The sequence below is a fragment of the Bos indicus genome, chromosome 10 (genome assembly GCF_029378745.1).
Source record: "Bos indicus isolate NIAB-ARS_2022 breed Sahiwal x Tharparkar chromosome 10, NIAB-ARS_B.indTharparkar_mat_pri_1.0, whole genome shotgun sequence".
Classification (NCBI taxonomy): Eukaryota; Metazoa; Chordata; class Mammalia; order Artiodactyla; family Bovidae; genus Bos; species Bos indicus.
Window position 1 is genome coordinate 86,117,924 of NC_091769.1, and position 14,968 is coordinate 86,132,891.

A 14,968-nucleotide genomic window follows, 5' to 3' on the forward strand; every position below is an offset into this window, starting at 1 on the left:
TCTCAAGAGGCAGGTCAGGTGGTCTGGTATTCAGAATTTTCCACAGTTTATTGTGATCCACACAGTCAAAGGCTTTGGCATAGTCAGTAAAGCAGAAATAGATGTTTTTCTGGAACTCTCTTGCTTTTTTGATGATCCAGCAGATGTTGGCAATTGATCTCTGGTTCCTCTGGTTTTTCTAAATCCAGCTTGAACATCTGGAAGTTCACGGTTCACGTATTGCTGAAGCCTGGCTTGGAGAATTTTGAGTATTACTTTATTAGCATGTGAGATGAGTACAATTGTACTGTAGTTTGAGCATTCTTTGGCATTGCCTTTCTTTGGGATGGGAATGGAATGAAAACCGACCTTTTCTAGTCCTGTGGCCACTGCTGAGTTTTCCAAATTTGTTGGCATATTGAGTGCAGCACTTTCACAGCATCATCTTTTAGGAGTTGAAATAGCTCAACTGGAATTCCATCACCTCCACTAGCTTTGTTTGTCGTGCTTCCTAAGGCCCACTTGACTTCACATTCCAGGATGTCTGGCTCTAGGTCAGTGATCACACTATCATGATTATCTGGGTCGTGAAGATCTTTTTTATACAGTTCTTCTGTGTATTCTTGCCACCTCTTCTTAATATCTTCTGCTTCTCCTAGGTCCATACCATTTCTGTCCTTTATTGAGCCCATCTTTCCATGGGCTTGGTATCTGCAATTTTCTTGAAGAGATCTCTAGTCTTTCCCATTCTTTTGTTTTCCTCTATTTCTTTGCATTGATCGCTGAGGAAGGCTTTCTTATTTCTCCTTGCTATTCTTTGAAACTCTGCATTCAAATGAGTATATCTTTCCTTTTCTCCTTTGCTTTTTGCTTCTCTTTTCACAGCTATTTGTAAGGCCTCCTCAGACAGCCATTTTGGTTTTTTGCTTTTCTTTTTCTTGGGGATGGTCTTGATCTCTGTCTCCTGCACAATATCACGAACCTCCGTCCATAGTTCTTCAGGCACTCTGTCTATCAGATCTAGTCCCTTAAATCTATTTGTCCCTTCTGCTGTATAATTATAAGGGATTTGATTTAGGTCATACCTGAATGGACCAATCTAGATAGCATATTCAAAAGCAGAGACATTACTTTGCCAACAAAGGTCCATCTAGTCAAGGCTATGGTTTTTCCAGTGGTCACGTATGGATGTGAGAGTTGGACTGTGAAGAAAGCTGAGCGCTGAAGAATTGATGCTTTTGAACTGTGGTGTTGGAGAAGACTCTTGAGAGTCCCTTGGACTGCAAGGAGATCCAACCAGTCCATTCTAAAGGAGATCAGTCCTGGGTGTTCTTTGGAAGGACTGACACTAAAGCTGAAACTCCAGTACTTTGGCCACCTCATGCGAAGAATTGACTCATTGGAAAGACTCTGATGCTGGGAGAGATTGAGGGCAGGAGGAGAAGGGGACGACAGAGGATGAGATGGCTGGATGGCATCACTGACTCAATGGACGTGAATCTGGGTGAACTCCGGGAGTTGGTGATGGACAGGGAGGCCTGGTGTGCTGGGGTTCATAGGGTCACAAAGAGTCGGACATGACTGAGCGACTGAACTGAACTGAACTGAATGGTCTAGTAGTTTTCCCCACTTTCTTCAATTCAAATCTGAATTTGACAATAAGGAGTTCATGATCTGAGCCACAGTCAGCTCCTGGTCTTGTTTTTGCTGACTGTATAGAGCTTCTCCATCTTTGGCTGCAAAGAATATAATCAATATGATTTCGGTGTTGGCCATCTGGTGATGTCCATGTATAGAGTCTTCTCTTGTGTTGTTGGAAGAGGGTATTTGCTATGACCAGTGCGTTCTCTTGGCAAAACTCTATTAGCCTTTGCCCTGCTTCATTCTGTTCTCCAAGGCCAAACTTGCCTGTTACTCCAGGTGTTTCTTGACTTCCTACTTTTGCATTCCAGTCCCCTATAATGAAAAGGACATATTTTTTGGGTGTTAGTTCTAAAAGGTCTTCTAGGTCTTCATCAGTTCAGTTCAGTCACTCAGTCGTGTCCGACTCTTTGCGACCCCATGAATCGCAGCACGCCAGGCCTCCCTGTCCATCACCAAATCCCAGAGTTCACCCAGACTCACGTGCATTGAGTCGGTGATGCCATCCAAACATCTCATCCTCTGTTGTCCCCTTCTCCTCCTGCCCCCAATCCCTCCCAGCATCAGAGTCTTTTCCAATGAGTCAACTCTTCACATGAGGTGGCCAAAGTACATAGAACCGTTCAACTGCAGGTTCTTCAGCATCACTGGTCATTTACACAGCATTACTGTGAGATTCGTGTTTTGGAAATTCATGACCAACCTTCAGTTGTTTCTTTGTCTTGTTTTCATTGAGTATTTTCATTTAAAAAATTTTTATATTTATTTTTTGCTGTGCTGGCTTTCTCTAGTCGCAGTGAGTTGGGGCTACTCTCTAGTTGGTGGTGCGTGGGCTTCTCATTGTGGTGGCTTCTCTTGGTGTGGAGCACAGGGTCTAGAGTGAGGGCTCAGTAGTTGGGCTGGGGGAGGTGAGATCTTCCTGGAGCAGAGATCAAACCTGTGTCCCCTGCACTAGCAAGTGGACTCCCAAACTCTGGCTCACCAAGGAAATCCAAAACCGTGTTTTTTTTAAGACTGGAATTTATGACCAATGTGTCAAACTCAGTAAGCATTTGATATATACTTTTTTAATGGCTGACAAAACCAAATCAGGAGATAGATAATCTAAGTCTGATGAAGGAAAATGGTTACTGCTTGAATTAGTTTGCTAAGGCTGCCATAACAAAATACCAGACTAGGCAGCTTAAACAATAGAAATGTATCTTGTCCCAGTTCTGGAGGCTAGAAATCTGAAGGTCAAAGTGTTAAAATGATGAATGATGATAAGGCCTCTCTCCTTGACTGGTAAATTGCTATCTTCGTCCTCTGTCTTCACAAGTTCTTTCCTCTGTGCACACACACCTGTGTCCAAATTTCCTCTTATAAGGACACTAGGGTGTATTGGATTAGGGCCCACCCTAATGACTCCATTTAACCTTAATTACCTCTATGAAGGCCCTCTCTCCAAATGTAGTCGCATACTGAGGTATTGAGAGGACTTCAACATGTGAATTTGGCAGGGGTGAGGGGGTAACATAATTTAACACATAGCATCAGTTTATGTGAATTCCTTACCTGGAGGACAGAAATGACAGCAGAAACTCCAGAAAACGTAAAATAATTAGTCCAAGATACCATTTGTGTATGTGCTGTGCTCAGTCGTGTCTCTTTGCGACCCCATGGACTGTAATAGCCCGCCAGGCTCCTCTGTCCATGAGATTCTCCAGGCAAGAATACTGGAGTGGGTTGCCTTTTCCCCCTCCAGGGGATCTTCCCAACCCAGGGATTGAACCTGGGGTTTCCTACATTGGTAGGCGGGTTCTTTACTATCGAGCCCACAGGGAAACCCAGATATCATTTGAACAGTCAACAAATTGAACTTTAGGATTTTTGTTCTTTTTTAAAATATTTATTTTTATTTATTTATTTGCCTGCACAGGGTCTTAGTTGTGGCATGTGGGATCTAGTTCCCCAACCAGGGATCAAACCCAGAGCCCCAGCATTGAGAGCTCATAGTCTTAGCCACTGGACCACCAGGGGAGTCCCAGGACTTTTGTTCTTATTAGGTACAATTTCCTGAAGAAAATTTCATGGAAACTATTAAAAAGAAACGATGAAAAGTAACTGCTTTTTCTTTCAGACTTCCTTAAGTTACCTCCAAATTCTCTTCCCAAAGATGCTCACAGGGTAAATGCCTCTTATTTTGCCCAAAATGAAGTTCATCAAAAGAAAATAAGTTATCTTACACAGAAAGTTCTGTTTTTATTGATTAGAACTGTATATAGTTGTAATTCTTTCATCACACATATAATACACAGTAACCATCAAGTAACTGCTGCTAAAATAACTTACTGACAAATTCTAATATTGACAACAGAATAGTTCTATCTCTATTAACAATAAAAAACAAAACCGCTAAGTATCTTGGAAAATTTAAATGCAGACCATTATTTCACAATTTGGAAGTCTGTGTAGTCCAGCTTTACGATGACCTTCTCATGGTGGAAGCTTGCTCTGTCGATGTGTGATTTGGGGCTTCCTTTTGTCTCAAGCCATTCCTGCATATGACGTACTTTGGAGGCGGGCCCTTGCAACTGTCCTTGCACTGTGCCCTGGTCAGTGTTCTGGACCCAGCCTACTAATCCAAGCTTTTTACCCTCAGCCTAAGGGAAAGAAAAAGACAAGAAAGAGAAATCCAGTGAGACTGAACAAAACAAAGCGAGACTATAATCTCTTGCCAGAACCTTGGCGTACAATCAAGCCACTGAAATTAATTTTGTCCAGAACAGTCAAAACAGAACTACAGCAAGGAGAATCTCATTGCTGATCTTAACATGAAGTATTGACCACTTGACTTCATTTCCTTCTTCTACCCTATAAAACCCAGGCACCAGAATTTTTCACTGTGTAGTCAATTTGATTAAGTACTAAAGATTTAAGACCAAATCAGATGTTTTCAAAATGATTCTCTAAGGCTGATTGTTGTTAGGATACTGGATTATATCTTGTTCATTTTCCTTCTCCTAATCAAGAATCTAATAGATATATTAAATAGAAAAAAGCATAAAGTTATCTGATCCTTCTGTTTCTCTTTAGCCAAGACCAACTGCAGCCATGAAATTAAAAGACGCTTACTCCTTGGAAGGAAAGTTATGACCAACCTAGATAGCATATTCAAAAGCAGAGATATTACTTTGCCAACAAAGGTCCATCTAGTCAAGGCTATGGTTTTTCCTGTGGTCATGTATGGATGTGAGAGTTGGACTGTGAAGAAAGCTGAGCGCCAAAGAATTGATGCTTTTGAACTGTGGTGTTGGAGAAGACTCTTGAGAGTCCCTTGGACTGCAAGGAGATCCAACCAGTCCATTCTAAAGGAGATCAGTCCTGGGTGTTCTTTGGAAGGACTGATGCTAAAGCTGAAACTCCAGTACTTTGGCCACCTCATGTGAAGAGCTGACTCATTGGAAAAGACTGTGATGCTGGGAGGGATTGGGGGCAGGAGGAGAAGGGGACGACAGAGGATGAGATGGCTGGATGGCATCACTGACTCGATGGACGTGAGTCTGAGTGAACTCCGGGAGTTGGTGATGGACAGGGAGGCCTGGCGTGCTGTGATTCATGGGGTTGCAAAGAGTCGGACACGACTGAGTGACTGAACTGAACTGAATACCTAAACAAACCCAGATGACTAAGTGTCCATTATATCTTTAAAGATCATTAGAGAGTATTTCACAATTTCCTGGGCAAATCATTCCATTGTTCTCACTGTAGAGAAACTGTCTAATCCAAGGTCTTTACCTTGCATTCAAAGCCCACTTTCTCTCATCCTCTGAGAGAAGGAAAAAGTTGCTGGTGAGCAGCCTCTAAACACCTACATTTCGTAAGACCACATTAACTATTGTTTTCACTTGACTTTCTTCTGTCTAAATAATCACAAGGCCTTTAATGTTGAATAAGCTTAGGAAAAACATCTAGTCATTGTAACCGTTGTAACTGTAATCATTTTCTTAGACTTTTTATTGTTCTTTCCTATAAAGCATTAACTGTGAAATAACTGAAAACTGGGGGAAAGTAGCAATGTTTCAGAGGCAATTTTATTTTTGTAAAATTTCCAACTAAGGATTTATAAAAGTTATTGCTTGTTACATTCTATCTAAATAGAAGGAGTTGGATTACAGAAGAAAATGGGAGTTAACATGACTGCATGTCCAAATGCTGGACTAGTGATCTAGTAAATATGGGAAACTGCTGGAGTTGGCCAAAGAAAATGTTATGCAGAGCAAAAGTATGTTTGATGAGGAACTGAAGTATTCATTAAATCAGTTATGTTCAAAGCAAAGACATGTTTGCATAATGAACAAAAGAGACTTCGGTCAAATAACAGTTTAAAGGATATGGAGGAAATTAAAGAATGAAGAAAAATAAGAGATATCTACAGCATTATTAAGGGTTGTAGACTGAAGCATTTAAAAAGAATACAGAGAATGGATTTGAATAAGACTCCATATCCCACTGACTTTGTGCAACAACCGCACTCTCTCCTACTTCATATTAACCCAGGGGAGTGGGCCATGCCTAGTTCGTAGTTACCTTATATAGTAACTTGCTATAAGAACGATTGTGTTGAGGTTTTGAGCAGGAGGTTATAATAGTTCAATAACATTTTAAACTGTAGTGTGATTTATCTGAACTCCTGAGAGTAAACAAAACACTCCCAACTTTGACAGGTGTTGAGAATGGGGATTTCCTATGGGTTTTGTCTGGGCACTGGATTCTGTTCTTATTTTTAAATGGTAACACAATATTGCTGAGTCATGTTCAGCTTTGACTATATATGTAAACAAGCAAGTAGTGCTCTCTCCTAAGAAAATTCCAAAAAGCTGATTCTCCTCAAAACCATATTTCCTCTTGAACTGTCATCTGGAAATATTTTAAGGATTATAATCACCAATTCTAGTCTCAATCTAAAAAAAGGTTATCCTCAAACCAATAACATAGACCTTCCACATTAGGAAACTACAAAGAGAGGAGCAAACTGAACTCAAATCAAGCAAAAAAAGGGAAATAATAAAGATTAGAGCAGGAGTTAATAAATAAAACAGAGATAAAGAAACTTCTCTGGTGGTACAGTGGTTAAGAATCTGCCTTGCAATGTGGGTTTGATCCTTGGTAGGGGAACTAATTTCCTACATGCCCCAGAGCGACTAAGACACACGACCCCCACAACCCCAATTAGGGAGTCCTTGCTCAACAAAAGATCTGCAGGACTCAACGAAGATCCTGTTAGCCACAACTAAAAGACCCACCACAGCCAAATAAATATTTAAAAATTGTTTTTCTGTATTCTTTTATTCTCTTTTTACACTGAGGGTTGGGAGGTGCTATAAAGATGGGCTCTCCTGCCATCTACTCCTTTTCCCTCAACAACTTTAATTAATCTTCATTAATTTTTAATCCACTTATTAAGCCACAGGAACTTACCCTACATCAAAGTGAAAGTTGCTCAGTTGCGTCTGACTCTTTGTGACCCCATAGACTTTATAGTCCATGGAATTCTCTAGGCCAGAATACTGGAGTGGGTAGCCTTTCCCTTCTCCAGGGAATCTTCCCAACCCAGGGATCGAACCCAGGTCTCCTGCATTGCAGGTGGATTCTTTACCAGCTGAGACACAAGGGAAGCCCAAAAATACTCGACTAGGTAGCCTATCCCTTCTCCAGGGGGTCTTTCCGACCCAGGAATCGAACCAGGGTCTCCTGCATTGCAGGCGGATTCTTTACCAACTGAGCTATCAAGAAAGCCTACCCTATGTAACTGGAGGCAAAGCTATCTGGAACATAGCTCTTGCTAGGACTTTCAGTAATTCTTTTCTTCCAACAGGCACTTCATATATGAGCAGGGATCAGGAGGAACTGATTTGCAAATCATTGGAAAAAGAGGTAGTGGCACTTAACATTCACATTTCAAAGATTCAGGTTTGAACTTTAAAGTGGCTTTGGCAAGTTCTGCAGTCTTAACTCATTTTAACTCATTATCTTTGGGGTTGGAGATACACTGGGAAGGCAGTAGCCTGATACTCCCCTATAGAAGACAGAAGGCAAACTAAGATTTCATCTTTGTCATTAGGGAAGATTGATGAAAGTCAAAGAGGAGAGTGAAAAAGTTGGCTTAAAGCTCAACATTCAGAAAACGAAGATCATGGCATCTGGTCCCACCACTTCATGGGAAATAGATGGGGAAACAGTGGAAACAGTGTCAGACTTTATTTTTTGGGGCTCCAAAATCACTGCAGATGGTGATTGCAGCCATGAAATTAAAAGATGCTTACTCCTTGGAAGGAAAGTTATGACCAACCTAGATAGCATATTCAAAAGCAGAGACATTACTTTGCCAACAAAGGTCTGTCTAGTCAAGGCTATGGTTTTCCCAGTGGTCATGTATGGATGTGAAAGTTGGACTGTGAAGAAAGCTGAGCGCCGAAGAATTGATGCTTTTGAACTGTGGTATTGGAGAAGACTCTTGAGAGTCCCTTGGACGCAAGGAGATCCAACCAGTCCATCCTAAAGGAGATCAGTCCTGGGTGTTCTTTGGAAGGACTGATGCTAAAGCTGAAACTCCAATACTTTGGCCACCTCATGTGAAGAGTTGACTCATTGGAAAAGACTCTGATGCTGGGAGGGAATGGGGGCAGGCGGAGAAGTGGACGACAGAGGATGAGATGGCTGGATGGCATCAATGACTTGATGCACATGAGTTTGGGTGAACTCCGGGAGTTGGTGATGGACAGGGAGGCCTGGCGTGCTGCAATTCATGGGGTTGCAAAGAGTCGGACACAACTGAGCGACTGAACTGAACTGAACTGAGTGAAGTTAAGGCAGAGGCTGTCAACAGTCTGTTCATCCCCTCAATTACTAATATGTCATACCAGGCTCCATGTTCAGTGTTACTATTACTTACCCTGGAATGAATAAAGTATTTTCATTAGAAAAGCTTCACCTGGAAAAGGTGTTGTTGCTTAGTCCCCAAGTCGTGTCCGACTCTTTGTGACACCTTGGACTGTAGCCCTCCAGGCTCCTCTGTGCATGGGATTTCCCTGACAAGAATATTGGAGTGGGTTTCCATTTCCTTCTCCAAAGGATCTCCAAGGGATCTTTCTGACCTAGGGATAGACAGAACCCACGTCTCTTGCATTGGCAGGAGATTCTTTACCATTGAGCCACCTGGGAAGTCCTCCCCTGGAAAAGGTATTTGTTCTTTAAAACCTAAAATGAGCAGAATTAAGGAATTAAGTAGGGGAATGGGAGAAGGTTTAAGAGAAAAAAAGGTCTGAAGAAAATGCAACAGCTACAGACGAAGCAGTTACATAAATTACATAGTCATTTAAATGTCATCTCTTTGATCAGTGTTAACTTTCCTGTAAGAATTGTGATTTGTTTTGATGATGCCCCAGTAGGGAGAACTGGGGAAGCCCTTTCTCTTTGTAAAAGAGAAGCTCATCCATATGTGTGTTGGTACTCAATACCACTGTTAGACCAATAATAACAGCAGACAAAGCTTCCAGTAGGGATTCCCAGGTGACTCAGTGGTAAAAGAATCCACCTGCCAATGCCAGAGACCTGGATGGAGAAGATCCCCTGGAGGAGGAAATGGCAACCCACTCTACTATTCTCGCTGGGAAAATCCCATGGACAGAAGAGCCTGGAGGGCTATATAGTTCGTGGAGCTGAAGAGTCGGACACGACTGAGCATGCACTCACACAGAGAGAAAAGCTTCCATTTGCGCTGTGGTTTACCCATTGCAAAGCATTTTCATACCTATTCTTCTACAAATCACCTCTTTGCCATTCAGCTAACAAAGAGCCAGCTTCTCCAAAGCATATTTTTCGGGAACATGTCTCTTGTTCCCATGCTGATAATGTAGGTAGGGTCACATACCTGAGTGTACTTGCGGAAAAACACTCCTTGCACCTTTCCAAAAATTTCATAATCCACTGATATCAGGGTATCCCCTTCTGCCATGCTCATGCTCAAACCTGTCAGAGACGAGGGCAGCAGAAAAGTAAAGGAGTCATTATCCTACTCCAGGGCCCCCAATCCTTAGGCAGAAAGGGTCATCACATCTATAGCTCTACATCCTTAACCACTGCGACCTCTCCCTGACCTTAAGGTGCCCGTACTTCGGATACGTGTAAGCGCGGGTGTCTGAAATAACAGGAAGACACCTGCAAGGGAGCTTCGGGTCGCGATTGCCCACAGAGGCCTCTTTTGGGGCAATTACCTGCTTATCCAATTACCTCCCTACACCCATCCCCGGTCCCACTCCCTCTCCATCCTTCCCTCTTCCCACAGACCTGCCTTCCACGCTGCCGCCAGTACCTCCCCCTATTAAATTTTAGGGCTAATCGAACTCACGGGCACGCCCGGGGTCCCTGTCCCAGGCTCACCCTCCTTGTCGTCCTCTCAAGCGTTAGGGACTACCCGGCAGACCACCAGGCCAACAGTCACCCCTCAGCCGCGTAAACCGCCGCGCCCGGAAGCTTAGAAGGCGGCTCCTCCTTCGCCGCCTCTCCTGTCCATCACCTCCACCGGCCAATCACGCACGGCGCGCTCGGCCCAGAGCCCGCCTAGAGGGTGGGATGTCGGGCGGCGCGTGTCTAGGAGCGCCCGAGCCTCGGGGTTGGGGAGGATCTGTCCAGGGTCTCGGCCACGACTCTACAGACCGAGTCCTCATCTTACCTTGGTTACTAAGCGCACCTCTTTTTTTTTTTTTTTTTTAAGTTTCTCCTGGGGAGAAGGACGAAGACGAAGAAACAATTGAGATAAATCCAATCATTCTGTAAATAATTACTGAGAGCTTCTGTGCCAGGCACACTTCTAGGTGCTTGACACACGTTAACAAAAAGAAAGGATCCCTGGATTGGAGGAGCTTAAATTCTGGAGACAGAGAGGGACGGCAAACACTAAACATCATAAACAAAACAAAAAAAAATAAATAGAAGACATAAAATTTTTCTGCCCTTTTCCTCAATTCTCCTCCAATTCTGGGTCATGCCTAAGTTTGCAATTGGTAGCAGCAGCGACAAGAGTATAGGAGGTCGCACACAAGGTTATTTCTCCCACTGTGATTCTGGAAGCTGTCCACCAGAGTCTACCTTATTAAGTAAGTCTACCTTACTAAGTCTACCTTACTAAGTAAACTCAAAACAATGTTGCTTATCTAAAGCAACCAATCACAAACACAAACAAAATAACCCAGGGCTCCAGAATCACAACTGAATCAGTCAACCTAAGCCAAGTGACCCGGAGAAGGCAATGGCAACCCACTCCAGTACTCTTGCCTGGAGAATCCCATGGATGGAGGAGCCTGGTGGGCTACAGTCCATGGGGTCGCACAGAGTTGGACATGACTGATGCGACTTAGCAGCAGCAGCAGCAGCAGCAAGCCAAGTGACCAAGTTGCATGAATTTCTTTAGGGAGAAGGGAATTTGTCAAGGGGAGTTGTGGGTGTTGATTGTTAAAAGTAGGGTCATCTCGTGTGTATCAGTCACTCAGTCATGTCTGACTCTTTGTGATCCCATGGACTGTAGCCCACCAGGATCCTCTGCCCATGGAATTCTCCAGGCAAGAATACTGGAGTAGGTTGTCATTTTGTTCTCCAGGGGATCTTCCCCACCCAGGATCGAACCCAGGTCTCCTGCATTGGAGGCAGACTTTTTACTGTCTGAGCCACAAGGGAAGCCAAAGGTCACCTTGTAGGCATTTATATCCAGATATCCTATGATTAAGAATACATATGGGGCTTCCTTGGTGGCACAGTGGATAAAAATCTGCCTGCCAGTGCAGGGGACTTGGGTTTGATCCCTGGTCCAGGAAGATCTCATGTGCCACAGAGCAACCAACTCCATGTGCCACAACTACTGAGCCCTTTCTCTAGAACCTGAGAGCCACAACTACTGAGCCTACGTGCTGTAACTGCTGAAGATCAAGTGCCTAGAGCCTGTGCTCTGCAACAAGGGAGGCCACCTCAATGAGAAGCCCTTGCACTGCAACAGACAGCAGCCCTCACTTGCCACAGCTAGAGAAAGCCTGAGCACAGCAATGAAGACCTAGCGTAGTCAAAAATAAACAAAAAAAATTTATACATATATATATGTAAAGAATGTGAATGAAGATAAACTGTGGTGCTTACTGTTCCCTTTGGAGTGCTGTGTACCTTACATCCCTCCATAAGATTCCATATGTATGCCAGGTTGGCAGACTTGGCAAGGTGAGATGGATTTGCAGGCCATGGAGATTCATTATTCCATTAGTTCCCCACTACAAAGTGAGGGTCCAGATCCTGGAGAGTCATATGACCTCAGTGTTGGTATGGGGGTGGCAGTGAGGTTGGAAACTGGATTGAATTGTTATGCTAGGCAATATTTGAAAATAATGTTGAACAGAGTAACTGGCTGATGTTATTTCTCTAAAATTTATTAAAAAAAACCTAGTTTCTCTGTAGCATCAAACTATTCAGTACCTACATGTATACACACTGTAGGATATACAAAGATGGATGGTATATAATCTTTGTCCTTAAAGAGCTTTTTTATTTCGCGTAAGGGACAAACATGCATGCAAATGATGACAATGCAGTGCACGACATGTGAATTCAGTTCCATGAACATCCATTGGGAGCTCATCACGAGCCAGCCCTGTGACAAAAATATTATGCGAGCTCAAAGGAGCAGAGAGATTCCTTCTGGCTGGCAAGACTGGGAAAGCGTTCTTGGAGGAAACGGCATATTACCCAAGGTTACACTACCACAAAGAGTAAGTGATGGAGCTGGGATTTAGTTCCAAGCAGCCTGAGTACAGAGCCTACTCTGTACTGAATGCTATATTCTACTACCTTCCAGCACATGGAGTTGGAGGAAGGCCACTGAGGTAAGAGAGTATGAGTAGTCAGATGTGGCTGGACCCTGAGTGTATATTACTGAGTATATACTACTGATATACTACTGGGAATATATCAACCCTGGCTGTACATTAAGACTTTGGGGGAAAGTTTACAAAAGATTGATACCCAGGCCTTACCTCCAGAAAAACTGCTTTCCAGGTAGCCCTAAAACACAGCTAGGGTTGACTCTGGGGAGGTAAGGCATGTTTCAGCTTTATCCTGTAGGTAAAGAAGAAGCAATTGGGTGGGAGAATGACAGGTTCAGATGTATTTAGGATTTAGGATAGGGACTTTCCCGGGGGTTCACTGGTTAACCTTTCAATGCACATTCGATCCCCAGTCAGAAAACTAAAACTCACACATCATAACTAGAGAAGCTCCTACACACCACAGTGAAGACTCAGAACAGCCAAAAGAAGCAGATGTACAGCAGTTAGGAGAGTGGTGCCGTCCCAGTGAGCAGTGAAGAAGAAACTCACCTAGGGTAGGAGAAATGAAAAGGAAGGGACATATATAAGAGACACTGCAGAATAAATTCAACAGAGCCTGCTGACCAATTAGAAGGGGTGACACATAGTGGGGAGTGGAAGAAGACTGATGTTTCAGCATGAGAGGGAACACTGGAGAAGGGGCCTGGGAAATAGGGAGGTAATCACAAGTGTGTTTTCTGTCATATTGACTTTGAGATACCTGAGGAACATTTATGTGGATGTGCTACGTGGGCATTTGGAAACGTGAGTCTGTTACTAAGGGAGAGAACTAAGCTAGATGCCATTGAAACATAGGTGAGAACTGGAATTCCAGCATTTGGTTGAAATCATTAAGGAAGAGAATGTCTGAAACTGCATTTATATGAGAAATAAGCGGGCTTTGGAGAACAACTACATTTGGGAAGGCAGGTGAGGAAAAGACATAAATCCAAAATATGAAAGAAGATGGAACAAGGACATGAAAAAAGAAACCAAGAACGCACAGAGAAGCAAGTGAGAAGAGAGTTCCAACGGGGAGAAAAAATCAATAATGTCAAAGAGTAGGCTGAAGAAATAGCAGCTTTTGTCTTTAGGGTCTTTGGAAGGTCACTGGTAGCCTGGCCAGTTCAAAGCAGAGACAGGGAAACCAGACCACAATGGACTGGACAATGAGGGAGAGTCAAAGAAGTGGGGGCAGCAAGTGTAAAGCTTTCTATAAAGAAGTCTTGTGGAGAAGAAGAGAAAAGACTGGGACCCTAAGGTGAGAGGTGAGGTTAAGGCAAAGGAAGTTTTTTTTTTTTTTTTGTAAGGCAAAGCTAAGCATATTTTAAAACCAGTGTGTGTGGATGGATACAACTTGAAGTTAGCAAGATGGATGGGTATAGTGAGTCAATTCCTGGAAGGTACTGAAAGGGACTAAGTTAAGAGAACTCAAGGAAAGACAAAGATTTTTTTTCCTCTGAAACAAGATGGAAAGAAGTCAAGATGGAAGGAGGCACCCTGGGAAATTCTGCCAGGCTAGAGGGGAGCTTTGGAGTTGATGACAGGCAAGCCCCATGCTGAGATAATTCGGACCTTGAAAAGAGTGAGAAACGTCTGGAAATGCATACACAGAAGGCAGGTGAGAGACAACTAGGAGAGAAAACAGGGCAACAGAAGACTGCTTTGGAGCACCACCAAGGAATTTATAACATGTAAAAGCTGCAATATGACATGTTGAAGTAGTAACACCGACCACTGCTGTCTATATTATTTTCCATGTGCATGAATCTTTTTAAGTAGTTACAAGGGAAAAAGAGTAAGCTGCCTGTTTCAAACAGCTTGCACAAATGAACTGAAGTATGAAGACAAACTTTCTTCTGATGTTAACAAGTTATGGAATATCTTTAGGGTTGAAACCAGTTTATACTGAGTATTTTGGATCTGGTGGTTAACTTCATTATCATTACACTTGTCTGAGTCATTCTTGGGCCCTAAGAAGACAGGGCCAGAGTTACCACATGAAAGGAAAACATTATATCAAAATAATGAGATTGGCTACAAAAACTTCCCCGGAAGGAGACTGCGTAGCAAAACCTAGCAGAGTTGCTAAAATCTGACGCAAGCCCCAGATTATGTGCGAGGAAAAGCATGGACAGAGAGTCGACAGCCGTACCTGGGGCCGGTACCAAGCAGCCGAGCGTGCCAAGAAAGGCGATCAGCATGCCCACTCCCGCTAAGAGTAGGGCCGACACCGGAATCTTGCGGCAGAATGACCTGAGGGCGCATCTAGGCGCTCCGTCTTTTGCCAGAGAAGGGCACACCCCAGGATCAGAGAGCATCGCTCTGAGAAAAATACAAGCTCTTTGACGGAGCCCCAGAAGAGCCTCTCCCACCCCCTACCGACGTTCCCCAAGGGCAGGGCTGGACTGAGCTGCAGAGTTGGCGGGACACCCAGTCTAGTGACCCTGCTGGACCGCGCC

The 14,968-nt window shown here is 43.5% G+C and overlaps 1 protein-coding gene across 4 annotated transcripts; it reads right to left on the reverse strand.

Annotated features, from left to right (window-relative positions):
* Positions 1-3,836: 3,836 nt before the first annotated feature.
* Positions 3,837-14,920, reverse strand: ACYP1 (acylphosphatase 1). Of its 4 annotated transcripts, XM_070797890.1 has the most exons (4): positions 14,662-14,777; positions 12,675-12,756; positions 9,533-9,630; positions 3,837-4,262 (listed from the first exon to the last, which is right to left on the reverse strand). In XM_070797890.1, exons 3-4 carry the CDS (start codon positions 9,620-9,622, stop codon positions 4,047-4,049), a joined length of 306 nt encoding a protein of 101 aa, XP_070653991.1. In that variant the 5' UTR covers positions 9,623-9,630; positions 12,675-12,756; positions 14,662-14,777; the 3' UTR covers positions 3,837-4,046. The 4 variants fall into 4 exon arrangements, with proteins under 4 accessions (XP_070653991.1, XP_019824813.1, XP_019824815.1 ...); XM_019969254.1 differs by lacking the exon at positions 12,675-12,756 and having other exon boundaries at positions 14,662-14,920; XM_019969256.2 differs by lacking the exons at positions 12,675-12,756; positions 14,662-14,777 and adding an exon at positions 10,010-10,320.
* Positions 14,921-14,968: the final 48 nt, after the last annotated feature.